This window comes from Polypterus senegalus, chromosome 7 (genome assembly GCF_016835505.1).
Source record: "Polypterus senegalus isolate Bchr_013 chromosome 7, ASM1683550v1, whole genome shotgun sequence".
NCBI classification, from domain to species: domain Eukaryota; kingdom Metazoa; phylum Chordata; class Cladistia; order Polypteriformes; family Polypteridae; genus Polypterus; species Polypterus senegalus.
In genome coordinates this window covers 183,510,947-183,524,085 of record NC_053160.1, presented here as the reverse complement: position 1 = coordinate 183,524,085, position 13,139 = coordinate 183,510,947, and the positions used below count along the sequence as shown (strand labels likewise).

Below are 13,139 nucleotides of genomic sequence, written 5' to 3'. Positions count from 1 at the left end.
ATATATATATATATATATATATATATATATATATATATATATATATATATATATACATACAGTATATCATTTTTGGGTGGAGCATTCCTTTAAGTTTGTCTCTCAGTGATTAACAGTCTTACATACATGATGTCAAGATATATTGCTTATAAAAAGTGGTCCTCTCTGATACAACATGATTTTTCTTAAGGCAGATTTATACTTCTGTGTCGAGCCTAGCTGTAGTTTGGAGGCAGTGCCATTGAAAGCAGCCTATCCTACCATGCCGCACACATGCCTGAACACTAGTTGGCGGTGTTTGTAGCACACAAGAAAAGCAAATGAGCTGTTAAATGCAGGCAGTTTTTGCCCTCCAGGATCACAGTTCCTCTTGCTCCAAATTTTCTTCCATAAACAAATTTGTCCTCACGTCATTTTCGCTTTTTCACATATTTGCATGAAACAGAAATCCATTTAAAGAAATGCGTACTTACCAAACTGAACAATCAAGAGTCGTTCGGGGTCTGCATAGGTTTTCGTGTCTTGTCGATGCATAGTCACATTTTTGAGGAGGAGGAGTGTGTTTACGCCGTAGGCTATGTGGGTGACGGCATACATACAGTGTAAGTTCGACTCAAAAGTATAAACCAGCCTTTAATCGTAAATACTCGTCATGTTTAATATTTATATGACTGAGTAAAGATTAAGATAAAACATTTCACACTTCACATTACAGGATAATCTGGGAAAATAATCGTTCAGGAAATCTTTTGCGATTGCTGGAAGAACCGACGTCTGGGCCAAAATCGGTCCAATTATCTTGAACTGTAACACCTAGCCTTTACACAACATCAGAAATGTGATAAAATAAACACAAAGTAATCATCAGAAACAATAAATAATCAAGAAGCAATTGAATACAGCAAAAGGCACACTAAATAATTTAAATCCTTTACTTGGAAATCTTGAGAATCAATAACAGTATTTTGTATTTCTTAAAAAAATACAAAAAAAATCAAAATGTAAACTGTATTCCCTTTAATTTCACAATCTGCTATTTCAGATCAGGCACATCAGTGCTACACTGAGATTTTTTTTTTCTTTTTCCCTGAAGCAAAATGCACAGATTTACAAGGCTCAGGTGCAGCAAAACAGACCTTGGCGGAAACGGATACAGGTACAGGTAAATGTCTTGAGAGATACTGAGCTGCACATGTTCTGTTTGTGTAACGAGAACAATTTAAAAGATTACGATTGGTCTTGTTTTTTTTTTTTCCCCACCCAGACATGATGGTTTTTAGAAAGTGACTTCTGCATTCAAAATAACATTATAGGCTCCTTTGTTCAAATAGGAGAATAAAAAAAAAATAAAACGTGCGTTTAAGTCTACCATGTGCGAAAAACGGAATCGTACACTTGGCACACACTTTGAAAGCAACAAAGTCAAAGGTATACTTTACACTTTTTTGTTTTTCCTTGCAGGATGAATGCCTGGGCATTTATAGCAAGACACGTATTTTGTCACATCACCAATAACTGAACATTAAACATAAAAGGATTGCAGTGTGATGTAAAAAGCCTAAGGTACAGTCCAACAATTTTACGTTGCATGGCATTCATGCATAGTATTTTGTAGCCAAATGATTAGGATAATGTGTTGCATAAGTTACATATACTTTACTGTTTGATTAAAATGTGTTTTAGTTGTATGTAGCCTTGCTCTGGTACCTTGTGCAGAGCAGAACATCAGATGCTGGCTATGCTTCAAAGGTTTTACCGATTCAACCTCTGGGTCACCACTTCCCTGTACATGATGGAGATGTAGATTAAGAGCAAGAAGATGACAAACAGGTCATCCATGAAGCCTAAAATTCCAAATAATGCCTCTGGGAGGAAGTCCAAAGGTGAGATAAGATAGATGAGTGCTCCAAAGAGGCAGAGAAGGATTCGAATTCTAAACATCCAGAAGAGCCCTCCCATGGAGAACATCTCCCTAAAAGCATGTCTCAGCAGTGTTGGCACATCACGGAGGCGATCCACAAGCTGTAACAGAGAAGGAGGAAGAGTGGTTAACAGCTGTAAACTGTAGATACGCCGCAAACAAAGGGTGATTAAGTGCAAAGCTGGAGGCATATGTAGAACACCGATAAGGTAGCTAATCTTCTCATAGGCAAAGGGGTTAAAAACAAAATAATAATGGTATACAATTTCAATGTGGAGTGGTGGCTCTGAGGCTAGGAGTCTGTGCCAGCAATCACAAAGTTGCCAGTTCGAATCCTGTATATGCCGGAAGTGATTCTACTCTGTTGGGCCCTTGAGCAAAGCCTTTAACCTGCCATTGCTCAGTCCTGGGTTTGACGTTAATCTGCATCCACCCCTGCAACTTGCATGGAACACTTAGGGGTTGGTGGCAGGATGGGCACTACAGCCACTGTAAAAAAAACCTCTCACTGCTCCACTCCGTTCAAAATAGTGTAGTGCCGAGGTGTCACCCATTGCATGGCTGCGCTCAGGTCCTAATTTGAGATGCTGAGGTGGTTTGTCGAGTGGTGGGTGTGGCAATGCACTGTATCAGCGCAGGCTCCCAATCTCTATCTTCACAATGTACTATTTTAAATCAAAACTCCAAAATGTTTTTTTTAATTATACAGAGGACGGGGCGGGGGTTCGATATTTAGCTTTGAAAGCATGAGTGATAGTTATTTATATATGTAGGTACTTACAGACCGAGGCTGTCCAGAGAACCTTCTATTGTAGTCATTAACAGATTGGAGTACCTCGCGCATTTCAGAGTGTTCATCCTGGGACTGTGATTGGCCATTCTCTTGAAAGAGCGGGAACAATAAAGTTACCTAAATTAAAAATAAATACGTAAAGATGAACTGGTATATACACAGTGTCTATAAAAGTATTCATGGCCCCCTAGATGTTTTCTTATATTATTAATAGCTGAAACACCCGGCGTTGCCCAGGAGAAAATTTTTTTTTGTTTGAGAAAAATATAATTTAAAAAAAAACACCACTTTAAAAATAAAAATAAATTAACAAACAATAAAGACTCACTAATGTGTTTGTCTTGCGGCCTTGTATGTATGTTATCATCCAGTTGATGTTCAGAACCGGCCAACTCTATTTAATTTCAAAAGCAATAGGGGCGCTTTGGTGCTGCTCAAACATAAAGAGTGCTGGCAGTCACCTCCAGTGTGTCAACTAGATGACAACATGCATACAAGACCACCCCCGACCCTACTCAGAAGGGGGTGGGTAACTGCTGATTTCACCCTACCATATTTTTAGTCGACCAATGAGAAACGTGTACCAGGTTTCATGAAAATCGCATCAGCCATTCGGACATGATGCTGGAACATACATACATACATACATACAAACACTGACTTATATACATAGATAAAGATTATTATATAAAATTGAATCACAGTAGGTGTATTTTTTTTCCACACAGATTAACAAAAAAAAGACAAAAAATACAGACTCATTTAATTTCAAATTGAAAGTAGATCTCTATAAACTGGTGATATTTATTACAAATATAAAACACCAGTAACAGCACACTGCATGATAACGTGCAGTAAATACACTTGACTTGACCATTCCTAGTTTTCCTCCTCTTTCTCTGTACATTTAGCATTTGTTTGCTCAGAGTCTGATGTGCTTGCTGCTTCCTGAGCAGCTCTTTTTTCTCCACCCTAGCGACCCGCTTCTTCTCTTCTTCCGTCGTCATCTTTTCACGTTAAAACTGATTAAGTCAGTGTTTGTGTTGCAATTACTTAGTACGTTTTCTATCATTTTTCACTTAAGCTGGCACTTAAGTCTTCAATATGCCTCAAGAATGATTTAAGATATGAAGAGGTAGGGGAAGTGATGGCGAAGGTGGTAGGGATGAGAACGGCACCTGTACGCATGTGCCGCACAACCGACCTGCTGGATGCTGTCGAGAGCTGATTCTACAATAAAATAAAATAAAAATAAAAAGAGGAATAACCTTGGAGGGTCAATCATCACCCTGAAAGCAGATAGTAGACGTCACATAGTATATGTGTACCCAGTTTCAGGTCAATAGGTCAAATGGTTTGCGAGTTACAGGTGATTTCAAATCCTGGACCAACAATTGGACAGCCACGGTAGCGTATTATATATAAAGATATAAAGTGAGAACAGTGTATCAGGTTGATTGTAAAAATTAAACATAAGGAATTGGTTCTAAAATGACTATCATTCAGCCTCCTGTCACTCACGTGCGCATGGGAGGCAGCCTAAGGGCTTAACAGGGGTAAAGACGCAGAGTCAAGGGTTGATGAACAGTACTGATAACTTTTCTCCGTCTTCCACAGACCACCAGAAGGAAAGCCCAGCTAAGACTCTGCCACAACACGTCATCCTGCAGACCTTATTTCCACCAGAGATCCCGCAGTTTCCTGTCCTGCACCTATAAACCCTGAGCACTCCAACCTTCTGATCACTCACATTTTGATTCAGTCCTTAATGATTCCTCGTCTTCAAAGTTAATTTTGTTTTTGGGCGGAAATATACGGGGTGGATCTTCCCCAAACCTTGATCTGTCTTTTTGTTTATTCCACACTACAGATTTGTTCTAAATTTTATCTTTTTGCTTGTGTCTATTCCCACTCTATGTCAAGTCCACAGTATACTTAACCTGAAACAACCCGGCGATTTAGCAGAATACAAAATTAGGTTTACATATCCCTGTGAACACATTCTCAGAGCTTCAAGTCTTATTTTGTATGTAAACCAACTCTGTCTTTTCCACTGGCCTCTTGAGCCTCTTCTCGTTAGTATATGGATTTTTTTTTTTTTTTTAATTACATGGTTGTTATACATTGTTGGCCGCCTTTTTCACAAAATGATCAAATGCTCAAGAGCACTTGAGGCTCAAAGGACAGTAGCTTATTTGAATCCCTAGCACAGATGGTCAGCTCTTCTCACCTCCCACGGCATGACAATCACCTGCTTAATATTTCTTTTGATAGTGTTTGATACAGCTCTTCACCTACAAAACATCATTAAAATGCTTTTACTTCACACTTTGGAACGTACTTAACATTTCTGTTATGTGTAAGGAGGCTTAGTCAGAGCTGATCAACAAATCAAAACTAGACAGACAAGATATTTCAGTGTTATGAGGTTATTCTGTATGCACTCATGTTTACCAGATCAAGAACCTTAGCATTGTGGCAAAAAATGACCACAATTATTCTCTATACTAAAGAAGTATAAGTTTTGAAAACAAACGACTGTATGAGGTAATGTTCTCGACTATTAATAAAATGTTGTTTTTGTTAAATTTAGTAAACACATAACAGCTTCTTACCATCTGTCTGCAAATTGGACAATTAATGGCTCCAAGCCAGGACCCGTATCTCCAGTATGCTATGATGCAGGATCCTGTTAATTAACAAAAAAGCACATGAAAAAGAAATGTGAAGACATTAGATACACTGCCTATAAACAATTCTTTTTTTTTGGGATAGATAGATAGATAGATAGATAGATAGATAGATAGATAGATAGATAGATAGATAGATAGATAGATAGATAGATAGATAGATAGATAGATAGATAGATAGATAGATAGATAGATATTGTATTAATTCCAAGGGGAACTTCACATACTCCAGCAGCGGCATACTGATAAAAAAACAATATTAAACAGTGATAAAAAAGCAGGTATAACAGACAATAATTTTGTATAATGTTAACGTTTACCCCCCCCCCAGGGGTGGAATTGAAGAGTCGCACAGTGTGGGGGAGGAACGATCTCCCCAGTCTGTCAATGAAGCAGGACGGTGACAGCAGTCCGTCACTGAAGGTGCTCCTCTGTCTGGAAATGATCCTGTTCAGTGGATGCAGTGGATTCTTCATGATTGACAGGAGTCTGCTCAGTGCCCATTGCTCTGCCACGGATGTCAAACTGTCCAGCTCCATGCCTACAATAGAGCCTGCCTTCCTCACCAGTTTGTCTAGGCGTGAGGCTTCCTTCTTCTTTATGCTGCCTCCCCAGCACACCATCGCGTAGAAGAAGGCGCTCGCTACAACCGTCTGATAGAACATCTGCAGCATCTTATTGCAGATTTTGAAGGACGCCAGCCTTCTAAGGAAGTATAGATGGCCCTGTCGTCTCTTTCACAGAGCATCAGTATTGGCAGTCCAGTCCAATTTATCATCCAGCAGCGCAGTTATCAATTTCTTTCGTTACTTCAATGACGCTTAATTTAAAACCAGCTTCATATTTTCAATGCTCCATCGCAGATGCTGTTATGATAAAGGTGTATGAAGGTGTGAGATACAAAAAACACAAATCAATGCAAACGTCGCTTCGGAATAGTTCGGGTATTACTGTGTGGTCACGCAGGCACAATAGCGTGAGAGAGAGTAAGAGAGGGTAGGAACAGACGCTGATACAGCATGTTGCCACACCCACTTAGAAAAAAAAAAAAGGCTGTGTGCTCCGTTGTTACTCCCTCAGGTGGGCGTTAGCATATCATAAGCCCTTGGACCAATAGTGTGAGTTTTCCGCATTCAACTTATATGACCGACATTATAAAATACCAGAAATTATACTGTCAAATCAAGTCCTGACTTATCCACAGGAGAACTTATCTGCGAGTATACGAGGGGGGACCCAAAAATAGCCGGAAATATTTTTAAAACGTGTTTAATTTAATTTTCTGTACAAACTTCAATTAGTCTCCTTCAAAGTACTCTCCATTGGTGGAAATACATTTATCTAACCGTTGTTCCATTGTTCGAAACATTTTTTAAATTCGTCTGAAGTAATGCCCATTAATGCTCTGGTCGTTTCTTGTTTTACCTCATCGACGTCAGAAAAACGCCTTCCTTTCAAGTCTTTTTTCATCCGAGGGAACAAAAAGAAATCACACGGAGCTAAACCGTGAGTAGGGTGGGTGGTTCAGGGTTGTCATACCGCTTCAATAACAATAGTTTCTGCAACACTTTTTTCAAGAAGAAAACAAAATTTCACTGCCGCGCGTTGCTCGCGATAATCAGCCATCGTAAAAAAACAACGCTTGCACAAAACTACTTTTACAAAATTCACTGAACACAAGCACAACCTTCCAGACTGATGGCACTTGGCAGACTGACTTGTGGGGAGTGTAACTAGATCGCCCTACCACGTACTACAAGTACCAACCTAATGACAATAAAATTCCAGTTATTTTTGGGTCCCCCCTCGTTTATGGTAGTTATAAACATAAAATGACTTTGGTGTATTTCAGCACCTTTACATAACGTGACATCACAGCTGAGAAATAAAACATAAAAATTAAGGAACTGCAGCTTGTGAAAATACTGAATGGCCAGGAATATGAGAGAGACAGAGGTTGGAAGCATACACTGATAGCGTGCTATGTACCCACTACATGCTGATTAGTGATGGGTCGTTCTTGAACGATTCCTTCCTTTTGAACGAATCTTTAATGTGACTCGGGAAGAACGAGGCGTATCGTGGGAGTGATTCGTTCAGTCGCGCATGCGCATTTGCGCAACTTCCTATAGATTCTGTATTGGAATAAGCTTAACCAACTCAGTCTGAGCCGGAAACAGAATTGATTAGTTCATCTGTCGAGTCTTCGGGTTCGAGTCGTTCGTTCATCACGTGACAGCCCCATAAGCTTAACCTATGCAGTCTGACTCGGAAAGAGAATTGATTAGTTCATTCCTCGAGTCTTTCAAGTCGTTCGTTCTTTTGTCACGTGACCACTTACCGGCTCAGTACCTCAGTCAAATACTAACGTAAAATTCCATTTGTTGTATGTTGGATCATGTTTAGAAATTATCATAAACTTATCAAAAATATCTAAAACGCATTTTCTTATAGATACAAAAAGGTCTGTTAATTTCTGTCACTATGATTTTGTTACTGTTTCTTGAGGATCTGTGGTGTGTTATTTTATCAATAAATAATCCTGTTACAAATAAATTATAGATTCATTATTTTGATCAACATTTGTGTAAGCAGTAGATGTGTTAGAAAGGTAACAGGTAACATTTTAATTATATTTTGCTAAAATGAATGAAATGACTCGAAAAAAAATTTGTTCATTTTGCTGAACGAGACTCAAAGGTCCGAGTCGGTAAAATGATCCGAACTTCCCATCACTAATGCTGATCCACCTGGATTGGGACTCAAGAGCAGCGGGTGACACCTCAGCACCACACTAGAACACTTCTAAGGTTTTTTCACAGTGGCTGGAGTGTCAATCTTGCCACCAACCCCTACGTTTTTCCTGTAAGTTGGAAGACCTACTTGCAGGTCTGGATGCAGATTAACGTCATACCCAGGACAGTGCAATGGCAGGTTAAGAGTCTTGCTCTAGGGCCCAAATGAGTAGAGTCATTTCTGGCATTTACAGGATTCAAACCGGCAAACTTCTGACTGCTGGCGCAGATTCCTAGCGTAACAGCCACCACTCTGAATTTGGTAAAGCTAGAATAAAAATAGTGGGAAATGTGTAAAAAATGTATAAAAATGTGTATATATTTATATATTTGTATGTTTGTAATCAGCTTTAATACTAAGAAGAATTATTACTAATGCATCCTCATTTCAGTGGTTAGCGCCACAGCCTCATAGGTCCAGCATCCTTGGTGGCAGTTCCATGGTAAGGCACATTTTCTGTGCAGTTTCATGTTGTTCTCATGTCTGCACAGGTTTTTCTTTAGAACAGCAATTTTACTTTTACTTTCCCAAATGTGTGGTGTAGGTTAACAAGCTGTTCAAAGTTGGCCATAAGAGAGTGTGGGTGATTGCGCACGATAAGTTGAATTCCACAGTTTGGTTCTGGCCTTATGTGACATTTCAGTGGATTAAGCTATTTTCAGCTATGGAATAATCTACCTACCAATATCAGAGAAACCCAAGTGGTCTTAGAATTTATCAAGGCTGAAGAGCTTAGCAGCTGTTAAGAGGAGTTGCTTAGGTTGTTGTTTCATGCTGCTACCTTATATTGCTTTTAAATTAATTATTATAATTGATTGTATGCTGTCATTACTATGAGGGCGGAGTGGTGGCTCTGAGGTAGGGATCTGCACTGGTAATCGGAAGGTTGCTGGTTCAAATCCCGTAAACGCCTGAAGTGACTCTACTCTGTTGGGCCCTTGAGTGAGGCCATTAACCTGCAACTGCTCCCTCCTGGGTATGATGTTAAATCTGTATCCGGTATCCGGTAGGCCCTCCAACCTGCAGGGAAAAAACTGGGGGTTGGTGGCAGACTTGGCACTGCAGCCACCATTAAAACCCTCAGACTGGTTCCATTCCATCTGAACTAGTGTGGTGTTGAGGTGTCACCCATTGCATGGCTGTACTTGAGTCCTAATCTGGGGATCCTGAGTTGATTTGTCATGTGGTGGGCGCACCTCATTTGATTTTTTCCGGCAAAGAAATTTTCAAAACAAACTGTACTTTATGACTCTAATCAGAGTCGGAGTAATAATTATGTTGCCGTTTTCATTTTGGATCTGAGATTGGCTAAAATTGATATAATGACCGTTGTTAATACCCAGCCGTCATTACTCAGTCTGCCAATAGATGTCAGAAGGACGGATGCCAAAACTGAACTGCCCAATGATAGATTTCGACGTACCAAGTAAATGGCGATACGTTCTAAATTACTTACGGTTCCAGAGCTGTTGAAGGGTTTAAGTCAGTCGACGATGTTAGTCCTGGAAAGTACGCCCCACCAAACTAACGTTCCAAAAACCAACCGAACTTACTGTTATCTCCTCGAACCAACACCGACTTACTATACTCGGCCATCCAGCGGTGTCACTGAAGCATTCAAACATTCTTAACCAATCATGCAATACTGCGTCTGCGTGTGCCACGTTATGTTCTAACTACAGAGGCAGAGTCCCATTGTATGGTTCTAACTTGTATTGAGTCGAGGTATTGACGCCAACACCATACACACGGGGTTTTGATGCAAACACCATACATATGGATAGTATCAAATTATATATAAGGATATCTGTTGCAGTCTTGAGAGACGAGGACAAACTGGAACTGAGCAGGATTGAAAAAGATGAAGGCCCACATGTAAAACTGCATAAGAGAATAAGGACATCAAAGTATGGAGTGTGAGAAACAAATGCCTTAAGAGGTCCTCAGTGGGCTTCCAAATTAATTACAGGCCAAACATTAGAGTCATCTGTAACAATGAAAAGACCTTTCTGGGATGCTGGGGTTAGAGACAGAGCTTAAAATAAAAAGGCATATCTGAAACTGGAAAATAAAATAAAAAGAGGTTAAAATGGTCAAAAAAACACAGACATTGGACAAAAGATGACTGGAAAATTGTATTGCGGTCAGCATCCTGGAGACATGCTTCTCTGTTACAGATGACGCTGGTATTTGGGGTGTATTTAAAGAAGAAGCTGACTGAGGACTAATGTAGTGAATGATTGAAAATTATCAATATCTTTTATTATTTACTATCATTTGTAAAAGAAAGAAAGACCTCCACAATTTACAGAACGAACTGTGCAGCACATGGAAGAAAAAAATTACTGTAATGCACCCTCGCAGTTCAACTGTCAGAAATCTCGAAATTTGCATTGTAAGGGAGAATTGTACCACAGCAGTCTTAGTTAAAATATATGCATGACTTTAAAGGCCTACGTTAAATATAATTATTACAGTTTTCAAGTTTAAAAAACAAAAAAAAAAAAGCATCAAAGTGTTATAAATACTTCAAAATGAAATAATGTCAGAATGCTATAATGAACTTCTAAGTGTGGCCAAGAGTGACCTCCAGTGGGCTGTTGCTGTAACAGCTTGTAGGGATTCATTTTAAATCGGTGTGCTGTAGGCCTAAGGTGCTCTACTGTGTTAGCCATTATGGCTGTAATGAGAAGTCAAGCAAAATGATACCTTTTATTGGCTAACTAAAAAGATTACAGTATGCAAGCTTTCAAGGCCACCCAGGCCTCTGCTTTCAGGTAAGATGTAAAGAGAGCTGCCCTGCAGGTTTTTTTCTTTTTTTGTAAAGTACTGATCTCATTATTAGAAGAATAAAGGGTTTTAGACGAGGCCCTTGAGTAAACTTAGAGGACTGGTGGAAATCTGTTTGAGCCTTGGGACGTTATATTTAGCTTATATTTGTTTGTTTCTCGGTTTCCCATCAATTATAGACTGTAAGACTGTATGTATATATAAGCCTAGCATTTGCATCAGGGAAGTTGCTCTTCTACTGGAAGTAAAAGAAAGGCATGGAAACCAATAATGCTTCATAAAATTATCAGATATGTTGTACTTATGTTGCACGTCTGTACTAAGTTTTCCCTATATAGGCTCTGCCAAATTAAATTTTATCCAACTGATGTTTTTACAGTAGTACACTACTGAAATAATATTAAGATGTTTACTGAAAGACAGAGACATGAAGTCAGTAAAGTCAGTAGACAGACTGGGAGAGCATTGGGGGTGTCATGAGGTCACCTTTAAAGGGTATGTGGCGCTCCTGATATCTCTGCAAAAGGACGAAGGTCCAAGTCTTGAGTCTTGGTGCTTCCTGTCTTGTGATATGGTTGTGAGACATGGACGCTATCCAGTGACCCGAGACAAAGACTGGACTCCTTCAGTGCTGTGTCTCTTTGGAGAATCCTTGGGTACCGTTGGTTTGACTTTGTGTTGCTCACAGAGTCCAGAATGAGGCATATGACCTGCATTGTGAGGGAGCATCAGTTATGGCACTATGGCCATGTGGTCACGATTCCCTGAGGGTGATCTGGCTCACAGGATCCTCATTGTTGAGGACCTGAGCAGCTGGACCAGGCCAAGGAGATGCTCAGTTACACCTGGCTGTGGCAGATAGATGGTCATTTCTGCAGGGTGGGACTGGACTGCGTGTTTGCCCTGGGGGATTGCCAACTAGGATCGCAAGCTGCTTCGTCATGTGGTAGGTGCAGCAACGCGCTGTACCAGTGCATGCTCCCCAAACTGACCTGACCTGTTTGCAGAAATCATCTACATTAACTATGGAGTATTTGGTGCACCTCTTACATGCATTTCCCTCTGTTCTCTTCATCGTGTACAGTAATTTGATGGGGGGAAAACAAAGTTGCTTAAATTTGTGATGTTACCTTGTGTAGTAGACTTGAATATTATTTTCACATGGAAGGACCATCTATCAGTATAGACTCAAGCTATTTGTTAAAAGATTTTAATTCAGTAATTAGGTCAAAATCACCAGGAAACAATGGAGTCCAGTAAAAACCTGACGTTTCCCATCTTAGTTTGGACACCTCACCCCAATAATCAAGAATAAGCCTGAGGAATAACCCAGGTTAACAAAATAATTCTACAGTTGAAGTCGGAAGTTTCCAAACGCTTAGGGTGAATTCTTTAAAACTCACTTATTAACTCCCCCACAGATTTTATACTAACAAACTATAAATTTGGCATATGGTTTAAGACATCTATATTTTTTCAGGGCAAAAGTCATTTTTTTCCAATAATGTTCACAGACAGAGTATTTCACATTTGATTGACTTTATCACTATTCCAGTGGGTCACAAGTTTACATACCGTTTGTTAATTGTGCCTTTCCAGAAAATGATGTCAAGCCTTTAGGCAATTAGATAATTAGGCTAACTGGAGTCAACATGTGGATGTGTGTTAAGGCCGACCATCAAACTTTGCTGGACATAATGAAAAAGTCATTTGAAATCAGTCAAGACCTCAGGGGAAAAAAAAATTGTGGACCTCCACAAATCAGGTTCATCCATGGGAATGATTTCTAAATACCTGAAGGTTCCACAATAATCTCTGCAAACAATAATACACAAGTATAAACACCATGGGACTACACAGCCCTCGCACCGCTCAGGCATGAGACCCAATCTGTTTCAAATAGATGAGCATACTTTGTAACGAAAAGTGGAAACAGGTAGACAAGTATCGATATCCACAGAAAAACAAGTCTGACATCAACATGACCTGAAAGGCTGCTGAGCAAGGAAGAAACCACTGCTCCAAAGCCACCATGAAAAAACCAGACTGCAGTTTGCAATGGCATATGGGGGCAAAGATCTCACCTTCTGGAGAAATGTCTTCTGGTCTGACGAATCCAAGATCAAACTGTTTGGCCATAATGATTATC

General features: G+C 39.7%; 1 protein-coding gene across 2 annotated transcripts in view; it reads right to left on the bottom strand.

Moving 5' to 3' along the window:
• Positions 1–918: 918 nt before the first annotated feature.
• Positions 919–13,139, bottom strand: part of rnf170 (ring finger protein 170) — a 30,308-nt gene continuing 18,087 nt past the window's right edge. For both annotated transcript variants that reach the window (XM_039759697.1, XM_039759698.1), the window contains 3 exons: positions 5,330–5,403; positions 2,703–2,831; positions 919–2,022 (listed from right to left, as the gene is read on the bottom strand). In XM_039759697.1, coding sequence (XP_039615631.1) covers positions 1,753–2,022; positions 2,703–2,831; positions 5,330–5,403 — 473 coding nt within the window. In that variant the 3' untranslated portion in view covers positions 919–1,752. The remainder of the gene's footprint in view (positions 2,023–2,702; positions 2,832–5,329; positions 5,404–13,139) is intronic.